The following is a 16,838-nucleotide window of genomic DNA, read 5'->3' as shown; positions in this document are numbered from 1 at the left end:
GAAGGCAGGACATCAAAACGTTTTATTCAAACAGTTCGCACTTAGTTTGATGTAAATCACTCTCTTGTTCAATAGAGACTATAAGAAGAGGAAGAAGGCATCAACATTTCCTGTGCTGTATTAAGATATAATAGGTTATATACAATAGAAATATTTTTCCAGGTGTCTGTCTCTAATAAAAGGCTCCAGCTGCACCTTTGGGACAGAAACAGAACGCTACTACACGTTTTATTCTAATCATTTGCTCTATTTGTTACTCTCTAAAAAGGTTTTTAACACTGTATAAAACATGGAAGAAAAAATCTATTTTCTATGAAGATAACCAATTATGAAGTTAATCTAATTAAAATTTCATTCAGTGGTTGCACACTTTCTTTTTAACTTTATTTTCTATTTTAATGTCCCATTGAGGAAATGACTCAAACCGCTTTGAATGATCCTCTAACACATTTTCCAGGGATGCTTTTCATTTTGGTCTGTATCATTTCCAACTTATTAAACCATGTTCTTGATATGAGAAGAATAACATGATTCTGTTAACCTCCTGAACAAAAGATTAGTATGAACTCATTTGTTTCCTGGTGACCCTTGTAAGCTTATAATTTAATTATATATTAGAACTTATTTAATTTTGTACTTGATGTTAGGATCTTTTTCGATGAGCACTGATATATTAATATTATATATGGTATAATATAGAAAGGCACATTTAAATTTACTCAAAAAATCTGATTATTTCTCCACTGAAAATCTTATGATAGTAAGTTTTGTGGTTATTATTTTGGAAGACAAAATCAACCCAAAGTAAAGTTACTAAGGAATAAAGCATACAATCTAAGAGATGGAGTGAAAAAGCAAAACAAATTGTGAGAAGCAATTGTGAGTGGCGTGAGATAAGAGTAGGTAAAAATGATGACTGGACATATAGAAGTGATTCGGTGTGCTGTGCGGGTCCAGTATTTAAAACACGACATTTCATCTGAGAGTAGAAGAAAATTTGAAATGAGAATGTTACTTTTGCCTCTTCTCTGCCTCCACAGAATAGATTAAAAAGAGGAAGTTGAGGCATAAGAACTCAGAAGACCTTCTGCACCCGAGCAAAAAAAAAAAAGAAGAAAGAAAGAAATGCTGTAAAGGAAAGATGCAAGATGCTATGACAGTTGAACAGCGGGTGGGAGGAAGGGGCAGGCAGGATAGACGAGTAATTGAAAATTACCCCTATGTCCGTCAGTTAGAGAGCCCTAAAAGATAAGAGTTGCTAACAGTGACCAAAAGGCAGGAATGGGGACAGCAAGAAAGATGAGTAGATTCAGTCTTTGTCCCTACTAATTTTAAATTTGTGACATGACCCAGAGAAAGACACATCACAGAATTGGTTAGAAATAGAAGCTAGAACAGAAGATGGAAGCAGCAATGAAAAGGTTGGTCTTAGGGCAGATCAACAAAGAAACACATCTTTCAACTTAAGAAGGAAAACGGGCAACTATTAATTGTGCTTAATGGAGAGTAATCCTTCCCATTTATGCTTCCGTTGCTACCTGGCCTTACAGTTAATGATGCAGGGCAGTTCCACAGTTCTTGTCCGGTTGTTGTTGTTGTTAATAGAATCCCCCTCAAGATTCCAAAGCCACAAAGCAACTGTTAGTGTTCAGTGACCTTCTGCACCAGCTGTCTTTTGGGCTTTGAAATTGATTTTCCTTGTCTCGGTGTCTGATAGTCTCTCTTCAAGTGTGCCTCTCTAGTTCATCACCAGAGTGAAAACCGTGGCACAGATAGCTGAGGAACTGGAAGCAGGCATCACGCAGGGCATCATTAGAAACATCAGAACTGAATCAGCCTGCGCCAGTGTCCTCTGTGTTAAAAAGAAGCCGCTGTTGGTTCTGCTGCTTTATTGCTGAATACAATGGGGAATATTCTCACAGGATTCACTTTTTTCATTCCCAAATATGGTCTGAGAAGTAAAAATTTCTGCCTTTATTCTACAAACTGCATGTGGATGCCAGGTCAAAACCATATGTTTTTGATAGTAATTTTTGCAGACTTTTTTGTACTTGAGAAGCATATTCCCAAGGCTGTATGACCTGGCAAAGAGTCACAGGATGGGAAAAGACTGTAATGACACAGAAATATGTGCCTTGGAGAGAATTAGGTGTTAAATAATTTTCTCATATAGAAAAACATTGTATACTTTTCATATAGCTAAATTTAAATATTCATTTATCTGTTGATTCAGTAAATATTTGTAGAACTCTAGACATAAACTAAGCATTGTGTTGGAACTTGAAACAGTTAAAACAAAGTCCTGGGCTTAAAGCTATTACATTAGTCACAGTATACACTCGTCAGTGTTTTACATTTTCTGTGTTGCAATGGACAGGACATCGTTGCCTTTGGAAAGAAGGCATCCTGTCTGAACCTAAAAATTAACAAATTCCTGCTAAATCAGAAACCAGATGTTCTTCTCTATAGAAAGTATGTTGACATGGCCCTTTTCTGCTATTCTAGTTAATGTCTAAGAGGTTTTTACATGTGTGTTTTAGCACATCTACTTTGAGGCCTAATTTTACCTAAAGGAATCATTCTCACATGAGTGACGCCATTTGTTTGTAAATGGTTTCAAAATACATCAATTTAAACAATCTTTACAAATTCTTTCTATACTTTTATTAGAAAGCCATCTAAAAATATTGAAAACCAGTGATTTTAAAATATAGTACACTGGTGATTTGGCTTCTCTTTCAATGTTTTATAATGTTTTTGTATTTATTATACACATATATCTCCGAGGCACAAGTTTGATGCCCCTCTGAAATGAGTAGTCATGTAGACAAGAAGGGGAAATGTACTTCTGAGATTTGAAGTCCGGGGCCCAAAAAATAGAATTGAATTCTATTTTCTCTTGCAGCAACAAAAGTAAATTTGTGTATTACATAGTTAGAAACTCTTTCAAGGTAAAGAGGTCTTAAGTTCCACTAATATTGATAAATAATGTATTTTTGAATATTACATCTTTGTTTTCAACAATATGTCAGAGTTTCTTTTTGCTCTAAGAAGAATAATTTCATAGCAATTCAAGCCTAGTTCTTTTTTTTTTTTTCCTCTTAAAGATTGGCACCTGGGCTAACAACTCTTGCCAATCTTTTTTTTTTCCTGCTTTATCTCCCCAAACCCCCCCGTACACAGTTGTATATCTTAGTTGCAGTTCCTTCTAGTTGTGGGATGTGGGACGCCACCTCAACATGGCCTGACGAGCAGTGCCATGTCCGTGCCCAGGATCCGAACCCTGGGCCTCCGCAGCGGAGCACACGAACTTAACCACTAGGCCACGGAGCCGGCCCCTCAAGCCTAGTTCTTAAGAGAGTTCTTTGCCAGCAGGACCAAAGCTGATGGACACCATGTATTGATATCACAGATTTGAAAATTGACACAGATGTGTCTAATTTTGGGGTTTTGTTAAGAAGATTAGCCCTGAGCTAACATCTGCTGACAATCCTCCTCTTTTTGCTGAGGAAGACTGGCCCTGAGCTAACATCCGTGCCCATCTTCCTCTACTCTATATGTGGGATGCCTACCACAGCATTGCTTTGCCAAGCGGTGCCGTGTCCGCACCTGGGATCCAAACAAGTGAACCCTGGGCCACTGAAGCAGAACGTGCGCACTTAACAACTGTACCACCGGGCCAGCCCCAGATGTGTCTAATTTGAGGTTGGCAGTTGTCTGGCTCATGGTCTTGCACACAGTAGGTTCATGTTTTTAGTGTCGAGGCTAAGATCGTAATCTTTAGAGTCCCATAGGCTCAGGTTCAAATCCCATTTCCCATTGAGAAATGTCCCAAACCACTCTGAACAAAGCTATAACACATTTTCCGTGTATGCTTTTTATTTTGGTCCCTATATCCTCCAACTTTTATTTATTTATTTTTGTTCTACTAGTTTATTTATTTGTTAGCCATGGGTCCTTGTCCAAGGTACGTAATTTCTCTGAGACTCAATTTGCGTGTTGGCACAATGGTCACCATTTCATTTATTTTACAATATTTATTGAGCAACTGCTGTGTGCCAGGAACTTTCTAAGTCATGAAAATACTTAGAGGTGAATAAGATTTCATGGAGTTTACATTCCAATGGGAGAAGACAGACAATAAATTTATGCAGTGGATACAGCATTCTTACCCATCAGCTTAGTATCTAGATAACTTTATGTTTTTACATTTCTGTCTGTTTTATTTGAAACTCTCATTCCTAGGAACTTTCCTCAGGTCATTTGGGTCTCTCCCTCTCCTCCTCCGCCCGCTTCATGATGATACTGTGAGCACAGCAGGGAGCACCTGGGCTGCAGTCTTCTCCACCTGAGTCTTTTCCACCTGATGCTGAGCTTTCCTGCTGTCTGTGTGTTCACTGTTAGTTGCCGTGTTATTGCTGAGAGAGCCTTGCGTTCTATGTGTGTGGCCCCTTCAGGTCCAGTGGAACACTCTACCATTTCTCTGCTACCCTTGAAGCCATAGAAGTAATTCTGCTTCTTACAGATGACGCTGAGGCGCAGGAATCTTAGGGAGACTGTCTCTAACTGCATCACCTAGACACTCCAGGCATCAGCTTTCTCTTTGGGATCCTCTGCAGGTCTCTGTCTGAGATTTAAGGCGTAGATTTCTCTGCTCTCAGGTGCCCTGATTCACTGTGTAGCCTCTATTCTCCAGCACCCCACCAGGGGAGCCAGGAACAGGCCCTCTGTCCCTGAGGCACAGTGAATCTTCTGCCCTCATCCATTCCCATCCAGCTCCCTCTTAATAAGAAAATTCTGTAGTCCAAGAGGAGTCTTTTTCTCCTATAGTCTATTTATTTCAAACACTTTGGCTGTATCCCAAATCTTCTGTTTCTACTTCTCCCTCAGAGGTTCTTCAGGGTACCTAAGACTTAGGCAAGAGACTCTGTCGTTGGCCATAGGCCTACATACTGGTTGCTGTTCAAATGCTGCTTGTTTGTGTGTGTGTAGCTTCTTCACATAGCTCTCTGCTATTTCTATACCTTCAAGTACCCTCAAGCTTGGCGTGGAAGTAGCAGAGAGCACCTCAGACTTCTCTGGAGACTTGCCACCTCCCCAGGGGTGCTGCCTGCAAAGCAGAGGGCAGGCTTCTTTCTCTGGGACCTATTGAATCCTCTGCTCTCATCAGCATCCCTCTGGTTCTCGTCTTGCTCCCAGCTGAAGGTATTCTCCTAGGCTGGAGGGAAACTCCTTTTTATCTCACACCGTATTTCTCCCAAACATTATGGTTCTACCCCAGTCCACTCCATTTCATCCAGTAGACTGGGCTTTAGGAAACCAGCAAGACACTCTGGCTATTTCGACTTCTCATCTTGTCTCATCTCACCTGGAGGCAATGAGATAAAACAGCTGCTGGAATTGAGAGAGTTGAGGTGGAGCAAAGACAGAAAGGGGAAAATTTTCAGGGAGAAAAAGCACACTTGAAATAGTATTTAAAAAATTTGACCTGCCACACAAGTAAACAAATAAACAAGAACTGATGATAATAAGCTCTTTGAAGGAACTGAGCTTGATGATATGATGGAGAGCAGAGGGACCAGGGCTTTAGTAGGATCTTCCTCCAGGTGCATCTGTCTGTCCAGCCTTCCCTTCATCTTCCCCAAGAGGAGTGGATATGCGTCCTTCCGAATGCTTTTTTTAATCCTTGCCGATGGTGTGGAGGGAACACTCTGTCACTATGCGTGTGAGCCTCTTGCTCACTCTTCATGTATAATCCTAAAAAAAGTGAGAATCTAGATCAGGGGGTCAACTGCAGTTCACAGGCCAAATCCAGCCTGTCACCTGTTTTTGTGGTGATCTTGAGCTAAGAACGGTTTTTACATCTTTAAGTGGTCAAAAAAAGTGAAAAGAATATTTCATGACATGGGAAAATTATATGAAATTAAGATTTCTATGTCCATAAATAAAGTTTTATTTGAATCAGTCACACTCAACATTTATGGGTGCTGTCATGATATAACAGCAGAGTTGGGATGGTCTGGCCAGAAAAGCCTAAAATATTCACACTCTGGTCATTCATAGGAAAAGGTTGCTGCACCTTGTCCCAAGGATCAGGTTTCTCCTTGACATGATACAGTCCATTTTCTCATCCAGAGTACATGCCAGTGTGTGGATCGCCAATATCAAATTTGTAAACCAGCCAATTCGTTTTGTATGCATTGGGTTTTTTTTTTTTAAGATTTTATTTATTTTGTTTTTTCTTCTTCTCCCCAAAGCACTCCGGTACATAGTTGTATATTTCACTTGTGGGTCCTTCTAGTTGTGGCAAGTGGGATGCCGCCTCAGCATGGCTTGATGAGTGGTGCTAGGTCCGCACCCAGGATCTGAACTGGCGAAACCCTGGGCCATCAAAGCAAAGCGCACGAACTTAGCCACTCGGTCATGGGGCCAGCCCCTTGTGTGCACCGGTTTTGAGGGTATTACATTTTGAATTGGGATTTTAAAGTCTTCAGATGACAATTTTTGGTCTTTTGGAATATAGATTCCAATAAATGAATTTGGGAAGAAAAATACCTAATGCATTATTGAGCATTTAGCTTGTGTTGGATGCTAATATAAACACATCATATATGTTACTTCATTTAATCCTCATAAAATGACTATATATATATATTATATATATAATAGGTTTTATTATTCCCATCTTACAGATGATTAACCAAGACACAGAAAATCTGAGTAACTTACCAAACATCATCCCACTAATTATAGGTGACGTCTGGATTTGAACCAGACAGTCTGGTTCCAGAGCTCACGTTCTTTGACACCATGCTGAGTTGAATATGGTAATTGGCACTAAAAATGCTGCTTCCAACATACCGCTTAATTCAGACTCTAAATGTTGAAATTTGCTTTATAAAGTAGTTGTATGGGGAAAAAGGGATTCACAATCACTTGCTAGTATAATTTATAGAAGTAGTAACTTATCATTTGCATCTGTTCTAATTTCGTGGTCAACAAAGCATTTTTAGATACATTAACTGGTTTACAACCCTGTGTGATTAGTAAATCGTTAGCTCCATTTTGTTGATGAAAAAATAAAAAATAAAACAAAAACCTGAGGCTTCCTAGGATCACATAACTAGGAAATGATAGACCAGGAACTCAAACCCAGATCTTCTGGTTTCTCATCCGGAATTCTTTCCCCATCCCTCTGTTAGGCAGACTTTCATGACTTTCCGTGTCTGTACACGAGCTACATTATTGTTCACAGCAATTCTCTGTAAGTGGACTCTTTGTAACTTAACTACCTGGTTAGCCTTTCCTAACCAATTGTATACATAAAATCATGAGTTTGATCCTCTTTTATTTATCATTATGTTGTGCTTACTATATTCCAAGCACTTCACAGTAAATGCTAACTCATTTAAGTCTCATAACAAGCCCTGCGAAATAGGTAGTACTGTTGTCCCCATTTTACAGATTAAGAAACCAAAACACAGAGAGAGATTAAGGAACGTGCGCAAGCACACATACCTAGTAAGTAGTAAAGCAGGACCTGAACCTTAGCAGTCTAGCTTCCAAGTTCTGTCCTTGTCACCCCTTAACTTGTTTGATACATTAATCTATTTTCTAATGCACGTTAAAGTAAGTACTTGAATGTTAAAATTAAAAATATTCAGCTGTGTACCATCTAAAATCGTCTTGTGTAAAGACTGTACTGTACCACGGTGGAATATTCCAGGATTCCTACAATTTCATGAATATGAAAGAGAGAGAACCCTCTGTTGATTTCATCGAACGTGTTATTAAGAAGGATAAGCATACATGTTAAGACACACACTCAATACACTATAAATTGCCAGCATAGTGTGAAATGTAAACCGTGACAAACATGGCCCTTTTTTTAAAATTTGGAGACTTTTATTGTTAATAGGAATCTTGAAAGTAGCCATCTTTCCTGAAGAATTCCTAAGACAATAGTTTTGTCATCTGATCATTGTTTCTGTTTAAACATTTTGGAAGTAAGACAGCATACAACTTTAGAGGCAGTTTCCTCCCCTGTTGTGCAGCTCAGTTGTTAGGAAATCTTTCTATATTTGATCTAAAACCCGCTTCACTGACCCCTTCATTTGTTTAGGTTGATTTTAGAAAGCGTTCTGTGATTCCTCCCTTTCTCTCCCCTCCAGCAGATTTGCCTTCCTGTTGTGTTTGACAGAAGCTAAAAATAAAATTAGTTTGCATCCCTTGAGAACTGACCAGCTGCCTGTGGCCAAGCTTGATGGTACTTACTAGTGGGGGAGCAGGCTAGGATTGGAATGTTTCCATGGGCATCCAGAAGATAAGTCAGTCTGCAGACCACCAGCGTGATCATGCATACTTGTGTTTATATGAGTATATCTTCTCACATAGCAGTAAGTTCACATGTAACGACAAAGTAGTCAGATTTGTTTTCTTAAGTGGAATGTGAAGATGTTCTTAAGGCAATTCACAAAGGGAAGTTCCAAAATGGTTTTGCACTGGAAATGGTATGATTAGAATAACTTTGTAGTCTCTCAAGATCTCTACTTGAAGGGACAGTGATCGTTTGTATGCATAAATACTGCTCTAGACAAGACAAATCAGGCTCTTTCATCAGAGTCATTTTTATGAGTTGGGTTTTTTTGGTTCAAATATTTCCTTAATTTCTAATTTTTTTTAATTATATGAGGTCAATGATTAAAAGAGAGAGACAGAAGGAGAGGAGAACTGATGCGTAGCTGTCTCTGTCTCTCACATTTTTAACGTATTTGCATCTTATAATGATATTCTCCCGTTCCACAGGCATTTCCTATTCAAAACAGGAACAGGGACAACGCCACTGTTCAGTACTGCAACCCCAGGATACACGATGGCATCTGGTTCTGTTTATTCGCCGCCCACTCGGCCACTACCTAGAAACACCCTATCAAGAAGTGCTTTTAAATTCAAGAAATCTTCAAAGTACTGTAGCTGGAAATGTACTGCCCTGTGCGCTGTAGGGGTCTCAGTGCTCCTGGCAATACTCCTATCCTATTTTATAGGTAAGAACAAATTTCCAGAATTATTCTGTTTGTAAATCGGGATGTTATATTGTTGTTTTGTTGGCTTTATCTATTTGGTGAAAAGGTATACTATGAGTTCATATTTTCTAGGGAAGGGGTTGGTAATGAGACATTATAAATCACAGGGTATTTTATGTAATTCTCAGCAAATTAGGTAAATAGAAAAGCTGCATTTGCATGAAGAACAAGGTATATTCCTGGACACAGACTACGGTGTACTTTTGTGTTTGACTTATCCCTCATGAAACGTGGGTAACTCTAGGACATGTCATGGACGCAGAATAATTCATGCACTTGCAGGAATGAACACTGTGCAGGAATCTCCTTCAGTGCATAGTCAATAGGGAGCTCTCTGCTGCTTGTGATATTACACGTCTTTCAGCCAACTCAGCTATCTAAATGTAAAACTCACCACTCAGGACCATCAGCGTGCACTCAGGAACGCTCTCCAGAGAACTGCGCATCCATAAAACAATGAACAGGTTGCATCCTCATTCATATATGTGGATTTTTCAGCTTTTCTGATGTAGTATTGATCATGTTTTTCATTTACTAGTAACCCAATGATGGAAGCTGCTAATAGAAGTTGTAAATTTTCCTTTTATTTAACCATTTCAGAACATATATGAGCATTCAAACTATTGGAAATTGCTTTTTAAAATGTCTGAAATGACCACATCAGATTTTGATTTCCTTGTAAGTGTAGGGGAAGGCCTACCACATGGAAATACTAGTGGTGTCCACTGAGACAAATCACAGGCTGTGCGGGTTATGCAACAAGAACAGCAGCCAGTGATGCGTCCTCAAATTTACAAAGCGATTTGTGATGCGCCATGAAATTCTGTCGCTGAGTAAGAGTATTACAGAGCGGTATATACAATGGTATGATGCCTTTGCAGTGAGCCAGTTCTATCATTAGCCATAATACTCCTTAGTTATAAACTGTGTACTTTGGAAAGTGAAATAACCATTTCAAGTCACAATTCTTTTTAAGAGAAAAATAGAATTTTAGAGCGTGAAGGAACTTTGGAGATAATCGAGTCGGGGATGGCGACTTATGTACTGGTACTGCCGATTCTTTGACCATGGCAGACATCGCTAATGAACCAGGACACTCTTTCCCACTGACCCTGGCTACAGCCTCATTATCCTCCTTACGTGCTTCACACAGCACCTCATCTAGCCACTGTCCATCAGAGACGAGAGCAAGATGAAGCCTTTTTGTAATTTTTCAATCTAAGTTAACTCCCTTCTTGTAAAAATGGTCAAACCAGCTGCCAAAAGGGATGTCACTTGGCCAAGATCAAACACTAATAATCAATGCTATGCTGTCTCATAACCCTCAAGGTAAATGAGGAATATCACCACAACAAAAATCAGAATTCAGAGACAGATTTCTAGTATTCAGCTAGCAAATATCCAGCCATCAAGAGAATCTCTTCTAGTTAGCTGTATAAATTCTTTGTATCTGTCAGCAGTGTGCAGCTAAAGAATTTTAAGTGATTCCAAAAGGCACCAGTCATAAATGGGATATAATACATTAAGCATATGTATTTGTAGGGGATTTTTTTTTTTTACTAGAGTACATGCCAAATAGATAGATAAATACTATTCGGGGCTGGAATTCAATGTCTGTGTTGTTGATATGTTGTCAGACGTCCTTTCTGATTGTAACTGCCTGTGTTGTACCCATTGTTAAGTATTTTGAATATCAGCAATGGTACTCTTTCATTTTATTTACGTTGTGTGACTAGCAGGAAAAAAAGCATTTTCGTATGAGATTAGGTCACTATTATTCATGAGACTTGTACTCTTTTCAAGGATCCATTACCGAATATCATTGAGGATCAGACTTCTAAGTAAAAACTCAAAATGTTCCTTTTTTTCAAATTTCCTGTTTTTTGCTGTTTAATAGGTTAGTATCCTCCTTTATTCCTACCAATACCACTATCGTATCTTCTCCCTTTGATTTTATCTTTCACAAATTACATAATTAATATACTCACGTACTCTTGTCAGTTCAACAGATATTTGTTGAACTTTTGTTACAATCTAGTTATTGTGCTGCCAGTTAAGGCAATACAATCCAAGAGTTATCTGGCAAAAATTACTTCTGTCAACAAAGAATTATCTCATACTTTTATTGCTTTCCTTAAGCACAAATGTAGTTAGAATTTTCACCAGTCTTCCTGTGCTTATGTCACTACCAGATTAACGCAATGATTTTTTTGTTTAAATCAGGTAAGAGATTTCATTTGTTCCTCAGGAAGCATGAGGAATCTTTTCAGACTGAAAAGATTGAAGACTGAAGGTACTGCCTTTACCCTTGAAAAAAATAATAGGCCACTTCTCTCAGGAAAGCTTGTCCTTGTCTATTGAGTGTGCTGTAAAGCAGAGAGGGAGAAAAGGACCACTTGCCTGTCCAGCTAGATCAGTCTGATAAACTCCCCAATCAATGGGGAGACCAATGTCATCATCAGATTGACCTTACAACCTTTAACAGAAGTGCAGCCATCCTTAAACTTTTTTTTTTCCGTTTCCTTTAAGGTCCCCTTGTCTCACATTGACTGTCAATATGAAGTCAAAGCCTTAAGAAATAAGTAAAATAAAAAGCTTGAGGAATTATTTCTATCCTAGAATTTTCATTCTCACCTTCCAGTAAGGTCATGAGAAGTTATGAGAATGTAGCATTAATGTGTCTCTTCTCTAAGATAAAGTTATCACAGGATAGTCAAGGTGAATAACTTCTGAAAGGGGGGGGTGTAGTTACAGGCTTTGCTGTTTGTTTTTCCTATTCCTATATAAATTTCAGAGAATAAAGAAAGGCCAAAAAAAAGTGAAAATTAATTCCCATTGTCATTGATAACTTTTTGCTTAGGTAACCACCCTTCACTTTTTGGTCTGTATCCTTCCAGATATTTTTCCATGCATCCATATACCTAGAGTTCCATATTCTTAAATACATTTTGTACCAGGCTCTCCCACTTATCATTCCTTAAACATCATAAGTGTTTGAACATCATAGTGGCTATTTTTTTTCAAAGGTTGGCCCTGAGCTAATATCTGTTGCCAATCTTCTTTATTTTCATTCCTCTTCTTCCCACTGCCCCCCCAGTACATAGTTGTATATTCCAGTTGTACGTCCTTCTAGTTCTGCTACATGGGATGCCACCTCAGCATGGCTTGATGAATGGTGCCGTGTCAGTGCCCAGGATCTGAACCTGTGAAACCCTGGGCCGCGGAAGCAGAGCACACGAACTTAACCTCTTAGCCACGGGGCTGGCCTCCATAGCAGCTATTTTTAATTAACAGTTCCCAAAAATGCACTGACTATTTTCTTGTACGTGTAAGTGTGTGTGTCTGTGTGTGCATGCATGTGTGTTCAGCTGATCAAATTTTTGATCAGAATAAATTCTTTGAAAGAAATTTCCTGGGCCAAAGGGTAGAAATGTTTCAAATTTTGCAAACCATGGCCAAATTACCCTTAGTTTACACAACTACCAGTGTAACTTATTATCAATATTTTTAACCCTTGCCAGTTTCTTAGGTTAAAACATTTTATTGTTGTTTTCATTTAGTACTAGTAGTGCTGAATATCTTTTCATATACTTATTGACCATTTGTATTTCTTTTTGTGTGTGTGAATAACTAGTTTCCCCCCATTTTTCTACTGAGGCTTTTCTCCTTTTTTTTTTTGATTTGCAAGTGTTTGTTTATTAAGGATATGAATCATTTGTCATATGTGTTATATATTTTTCCAATTTAATAGTAACTTTGTTCAAAGTCATTTTGCCATAAACCATATAGAATTTTTTAAATAATCAAATTTATCAATTTTTTTATAATTTCTGATTTTCATGGGGTACCTATAAAGTCCTTATTTATTCTAAGTATTATTTTTTAAAATTTCCTTAAATTTTCTTCTGGTACTTTTGTGGTTTTCAGTAACAATTTTTAGGTCAACATTTTTCTGGATACTCAAATGTTGGGAGATCGAATTAGCTCTTCATTCTAGAAGCTCATCGTCGAGTGATAAAGACATGTATGCAAACACGTTTAATAGAGCATACTTTCATAGCAGCTTGATCCATATGGCAAAAAATAGAGAAGAAAAGAAGGAAAATACCTTCTGAAGATGTTGGAGAAAGACTTGATATAGCAGATGATGCTTGAAAGATGAAGAGCAGTTCAGTTTAGTAGGTTTGATGTCAAAATGGTTAGTGGGCGATCACCTTGAGAAGAGGTCATCCAAGGCATGGAAAGGAGGAAACGTGAGCTGTCTACAGCAATTCGTGTAGAGTGCTCATGGTGCGCTAGGCATTGTGTTCAAATCTGTGTATGAATTATCTCATATAATTTTCACAACAACTCTATGAGTTATTATCTCCATTTAACAAATAGGAATCTATCACTTAGAGAGGCACCTCGCCTAAAGTCAGACAGCCAGTAAATGATAGAGGCTGTCCTGGAAACTATCAAGGGCCCCGTTACACTATATTGACTCTCATGAGGTTTTTGGAAGAACTGAAAATGGGAAAGAAATCGAAGAAATTAAAGCATAGCAATGAAAAAGAGTCACATTTATGTTTTTAAAAGATTGCTTTAGTGACATTCCAGAACACGTAATATGAAGAAATGAAGTCCAGACTTGTGCTTTTCAAACTTTAATGTGCCTGAGACTCCCCTGGGGATCTTGTTAAAATGCATGTTCTGATTCAGCAGATCTGAAGTGAGAACCGAGAGCCTGTATTTCAAACAGGCTCCCAGGTGGTGCGGCTGTGGTCCTAGACCATGCTTGGAGTAGCAAGGCTGTAGGCCAGTGCTGTCAAATGTTATATTCGATGATAGAAACGTTCTGTCTGCACTGTCCAGTTCAGTGGCCACTAGACACATGTGGCTATTGAGCCCTTGAAATGAGGCTAGTGCCACTAAGGAACTGGAGTTTAAATTTTATTATTGTTAATTAATTTAAACTCGAACAGCCACATGGGGCTAGTAGCTGCCATTTGGACGGTGCAGGTTTAGACAACCCGTTAGAAAACTAGTCTGAGTGGGAGACCATGAGGCCCTGTTGGGATAGAGGAGTGAGCAGAACTGAGAAGCTATAGCTGATACATAATAGAATAAGTGTGCCGTGATTTGTCATGTCCTAACTCTTAAAAATCAAATATCCGAGCAGGTACCGATGGCAGCTTCTTTTCAGCAGAGCCACAGTAGGATTTTCTTTAGATTGCTGCGCTCCCGATTAAAATCCATCTCTAATGCATTAGTCTTTAAGTTGGTGTGTCTTTACATAATGGAAATTCTACTGATTCCTAAACACAAATGTTGAGTTCAATGATAATACTTAGTGATACAGACCTATCAAAAAATACCTGTCCCACTTTTTCTGGGCCCTAATTTACTCATCTTATTTTTTTCTCTCCTAAAATTAGAACAATATAAAGATGGGCTGTAGCTAGCCATTGTTCACCAAAGAATGGATAAAAAGAGCGAGCCTGTTAGTTACTGTTACTTCTGCACCTGTTCACACTTATGGAATGAGTAGGAGTCTTCTTGTTCTTTTCTCACAGAAGACTCTTTTTTCCTGGATGGGAGATAACCTGAAATTTTGATGTTGTACACATAGAAACATGCCCAGAAATCTTATCATAAAGCAGAAACGTTATTGAAACGTTATTAAATACAAATCAATATAAATATTGAAATTATTATGTTAACACCAGTAAAACCTGCAGCAAAGTCAAGTCAAACACCATTATGGGCATTTAACCTCCTTAGTATTTCTATATACTGCTAGGCAGGCTCTGAAAATTCAAATAATTTCCTTGTAGAGTAGCACCTTAAAAGTATTTGCACGTGTTTCTTTAAATTTAAGGAAAACTAGAGAAAATAAAAATCTTAGCAAATTATATTATACTAGCACATTTTTTCAATTTTTAGCCAGTTTATCCCAACCAGTAATTCATTTGACAACAGTCTTTTTTTAGAACAGCTTTATTGAGATATAATTCATATATCATACAGTTCACCCATTTAAAGTATACAATTCAATGGTGTTTAGTATATTCACACAGTTTTGCAGCGATCACTACAATCAATTTTAGAACATTTCCATCATTGCCAAAGAAGAAACCCTGTGTTCCTTTAACAGTCACTTCCCATTTCCCTCCAAACTCTCCCTAATTTTTTTTCCACAAAAGTCTGAACTTTTAAGGGACTAGTTTGTTAACTCATTTCCCAATGACAAGAAATAACTCAGCATTGTTTTTCTTATGAACTCCTGACATATACTGCTAACCAAAGAAGTACTTGCATTTTCAATATTCCTTTTCATTTAAAAAAATACCTATGTAGTTATTTATTTCCTTTGAACAGCTGCTACCAACTGATTACTAAAATAGATGTTGTCATATGTCTGCTAAAAAGGCTGTTTAACAACATAAGCATTCCCTAGATCTAGCAAAACATAATCAGTCGAATCCAGGTTCATTGCGGTTATGATTCCATAGCAGTTATCTGTCCTACTTCTGTGTCTGTTTGCATTTTACGAACATTTTTACCTCTCTGTGTACCTTGAAATTGATTATGGTACTAGCTATACATATATGCGCGACTCAGGGTCAGAAGGAAAAATACAGCAGCCCTTTATGCCTCATGAAAAACCAACCATTTAAATATATATGGCAAAATAAAATGTGTTGTGACATTCTTTTTTCTTTTTGGACATGTCTTTGTAATAAAAGTGCTGTTTTATTAGGTTATAGAACACAGCCAGGCAATGAATTATACAGCATTTTTCACTACAGCTTCTGCCTTTAACTCCTAGTTGCATTACATTCAGAAAATGCATTTTGTCCGAGATGGAATGGTAGCATTTTAATACTAATGTGCTTTCATCACGCTGTGGAAAAAATATATTGCCTATATTTTAGAGGATTGAAAATTGCAAACTAAAAATTTTAAATGAGTATATCAGTATTTTTTATTCTTGGATACATGAAATTAAGGACATATTTAAACCTGATTCAATGATGAATGAAGGCTCAGAATAAAATAGTTTACCTCGAGGAGAGGAGAAAAATAGTAAGATGATAAAGCATATTGCTACAGTACTCTAAATCTATAAATTCAAAAAGGAGAAAATCTACTAAAAACCCATTCTAGGTAGTTGTGTTTTTTCCTTATTTTCTAGGCACTTGTATGGGTAAAATTGTGCTTTCATATGTATATATCTATGCTCCTCCAGCACCCACAGAAAACTTGGCTATCTTGTCATGTTGGTACTCTGTCATGACTTTCAATATAAACTCTAATAATTTGTAGAAAATGTTAGTTTTCTATGTCTAGCATATCACGTAGAAACTTAGAAAAGATTGAGAGGTCACTTAAAATTCAGTTCATTCTAAGCCAACTCTGTATAATCATATCAATGACTTCTGAATTGAACCTAAAGTGGGAAAAAGTTCTATATTATACACTCAATTTTTTTGACATTATAAATTTTTTGTTAGCACAACGTAAAAATGTTTAGTTTTGAGTTTATCCTAATATTTATTACTATACATAAAAAAGAAATCACTACCAAATTCAAGAAATTATACAAATGTAGGAAGTATGCCACTCCCCTTCTCCCCCGAAATAATTTATTCTACTCTTAGCTTGCTATGAGGTCAGCTAAAGTAAATAATATATGAGAAATACTATATTTAAACAGACTGATTTTACCATTCAAATATAAGCATCTCTCTGACTTGAAAAACATTCAAGGAC

The 16,838-nt window shown here is 37.7% G+C and overlaps 1 protein-coding gene across 5 annotated transcripts in view; it reads left to right on the top strand.

The window, feature by feature from the left end:
* The window catches only part of TENM3 (teneurin transmembrane protein 3), a 582,429-nt gene that overhangs the window by 417,238 nt on the left and 148,353 nt on the right, over positions 1-16,838 (top strand). For all 5 annotated transcript variants that reach the window (XM_046648641.1, XM_046648644.1, XM_046648643.1 and 2 more), the window contains one exon: positions 8,806-9,044. In XM_046648641.1, the coding sequence (XP_046504597.1) occupies positions 8,806-9,044 (239 nt within the window). The remainder of the gene's footprint in view (positions 1-8,805; positions 9,045-16,838) is intronic.

Source organism: Equus quagga, chromosome 22, assembly GCF_021613505.1.
Source record: "Equus quagga isolate Etosha38 chromosome 22, UCLA_HA_Equagga_1.0, whole genome shotgun sequence".
In the NCBI taxonomy this organism is placed as follows: domain Eukaryota; kingdom Metazoa; phylum Chordata; class Mammalia; order Perissodactyla; family Equidae; genus Equus; species Equus quagga.
Note: the sequence above shows the minus strand (reverse complement) of the source record. Positions and strands in the feature narration are given on the sequence as shown.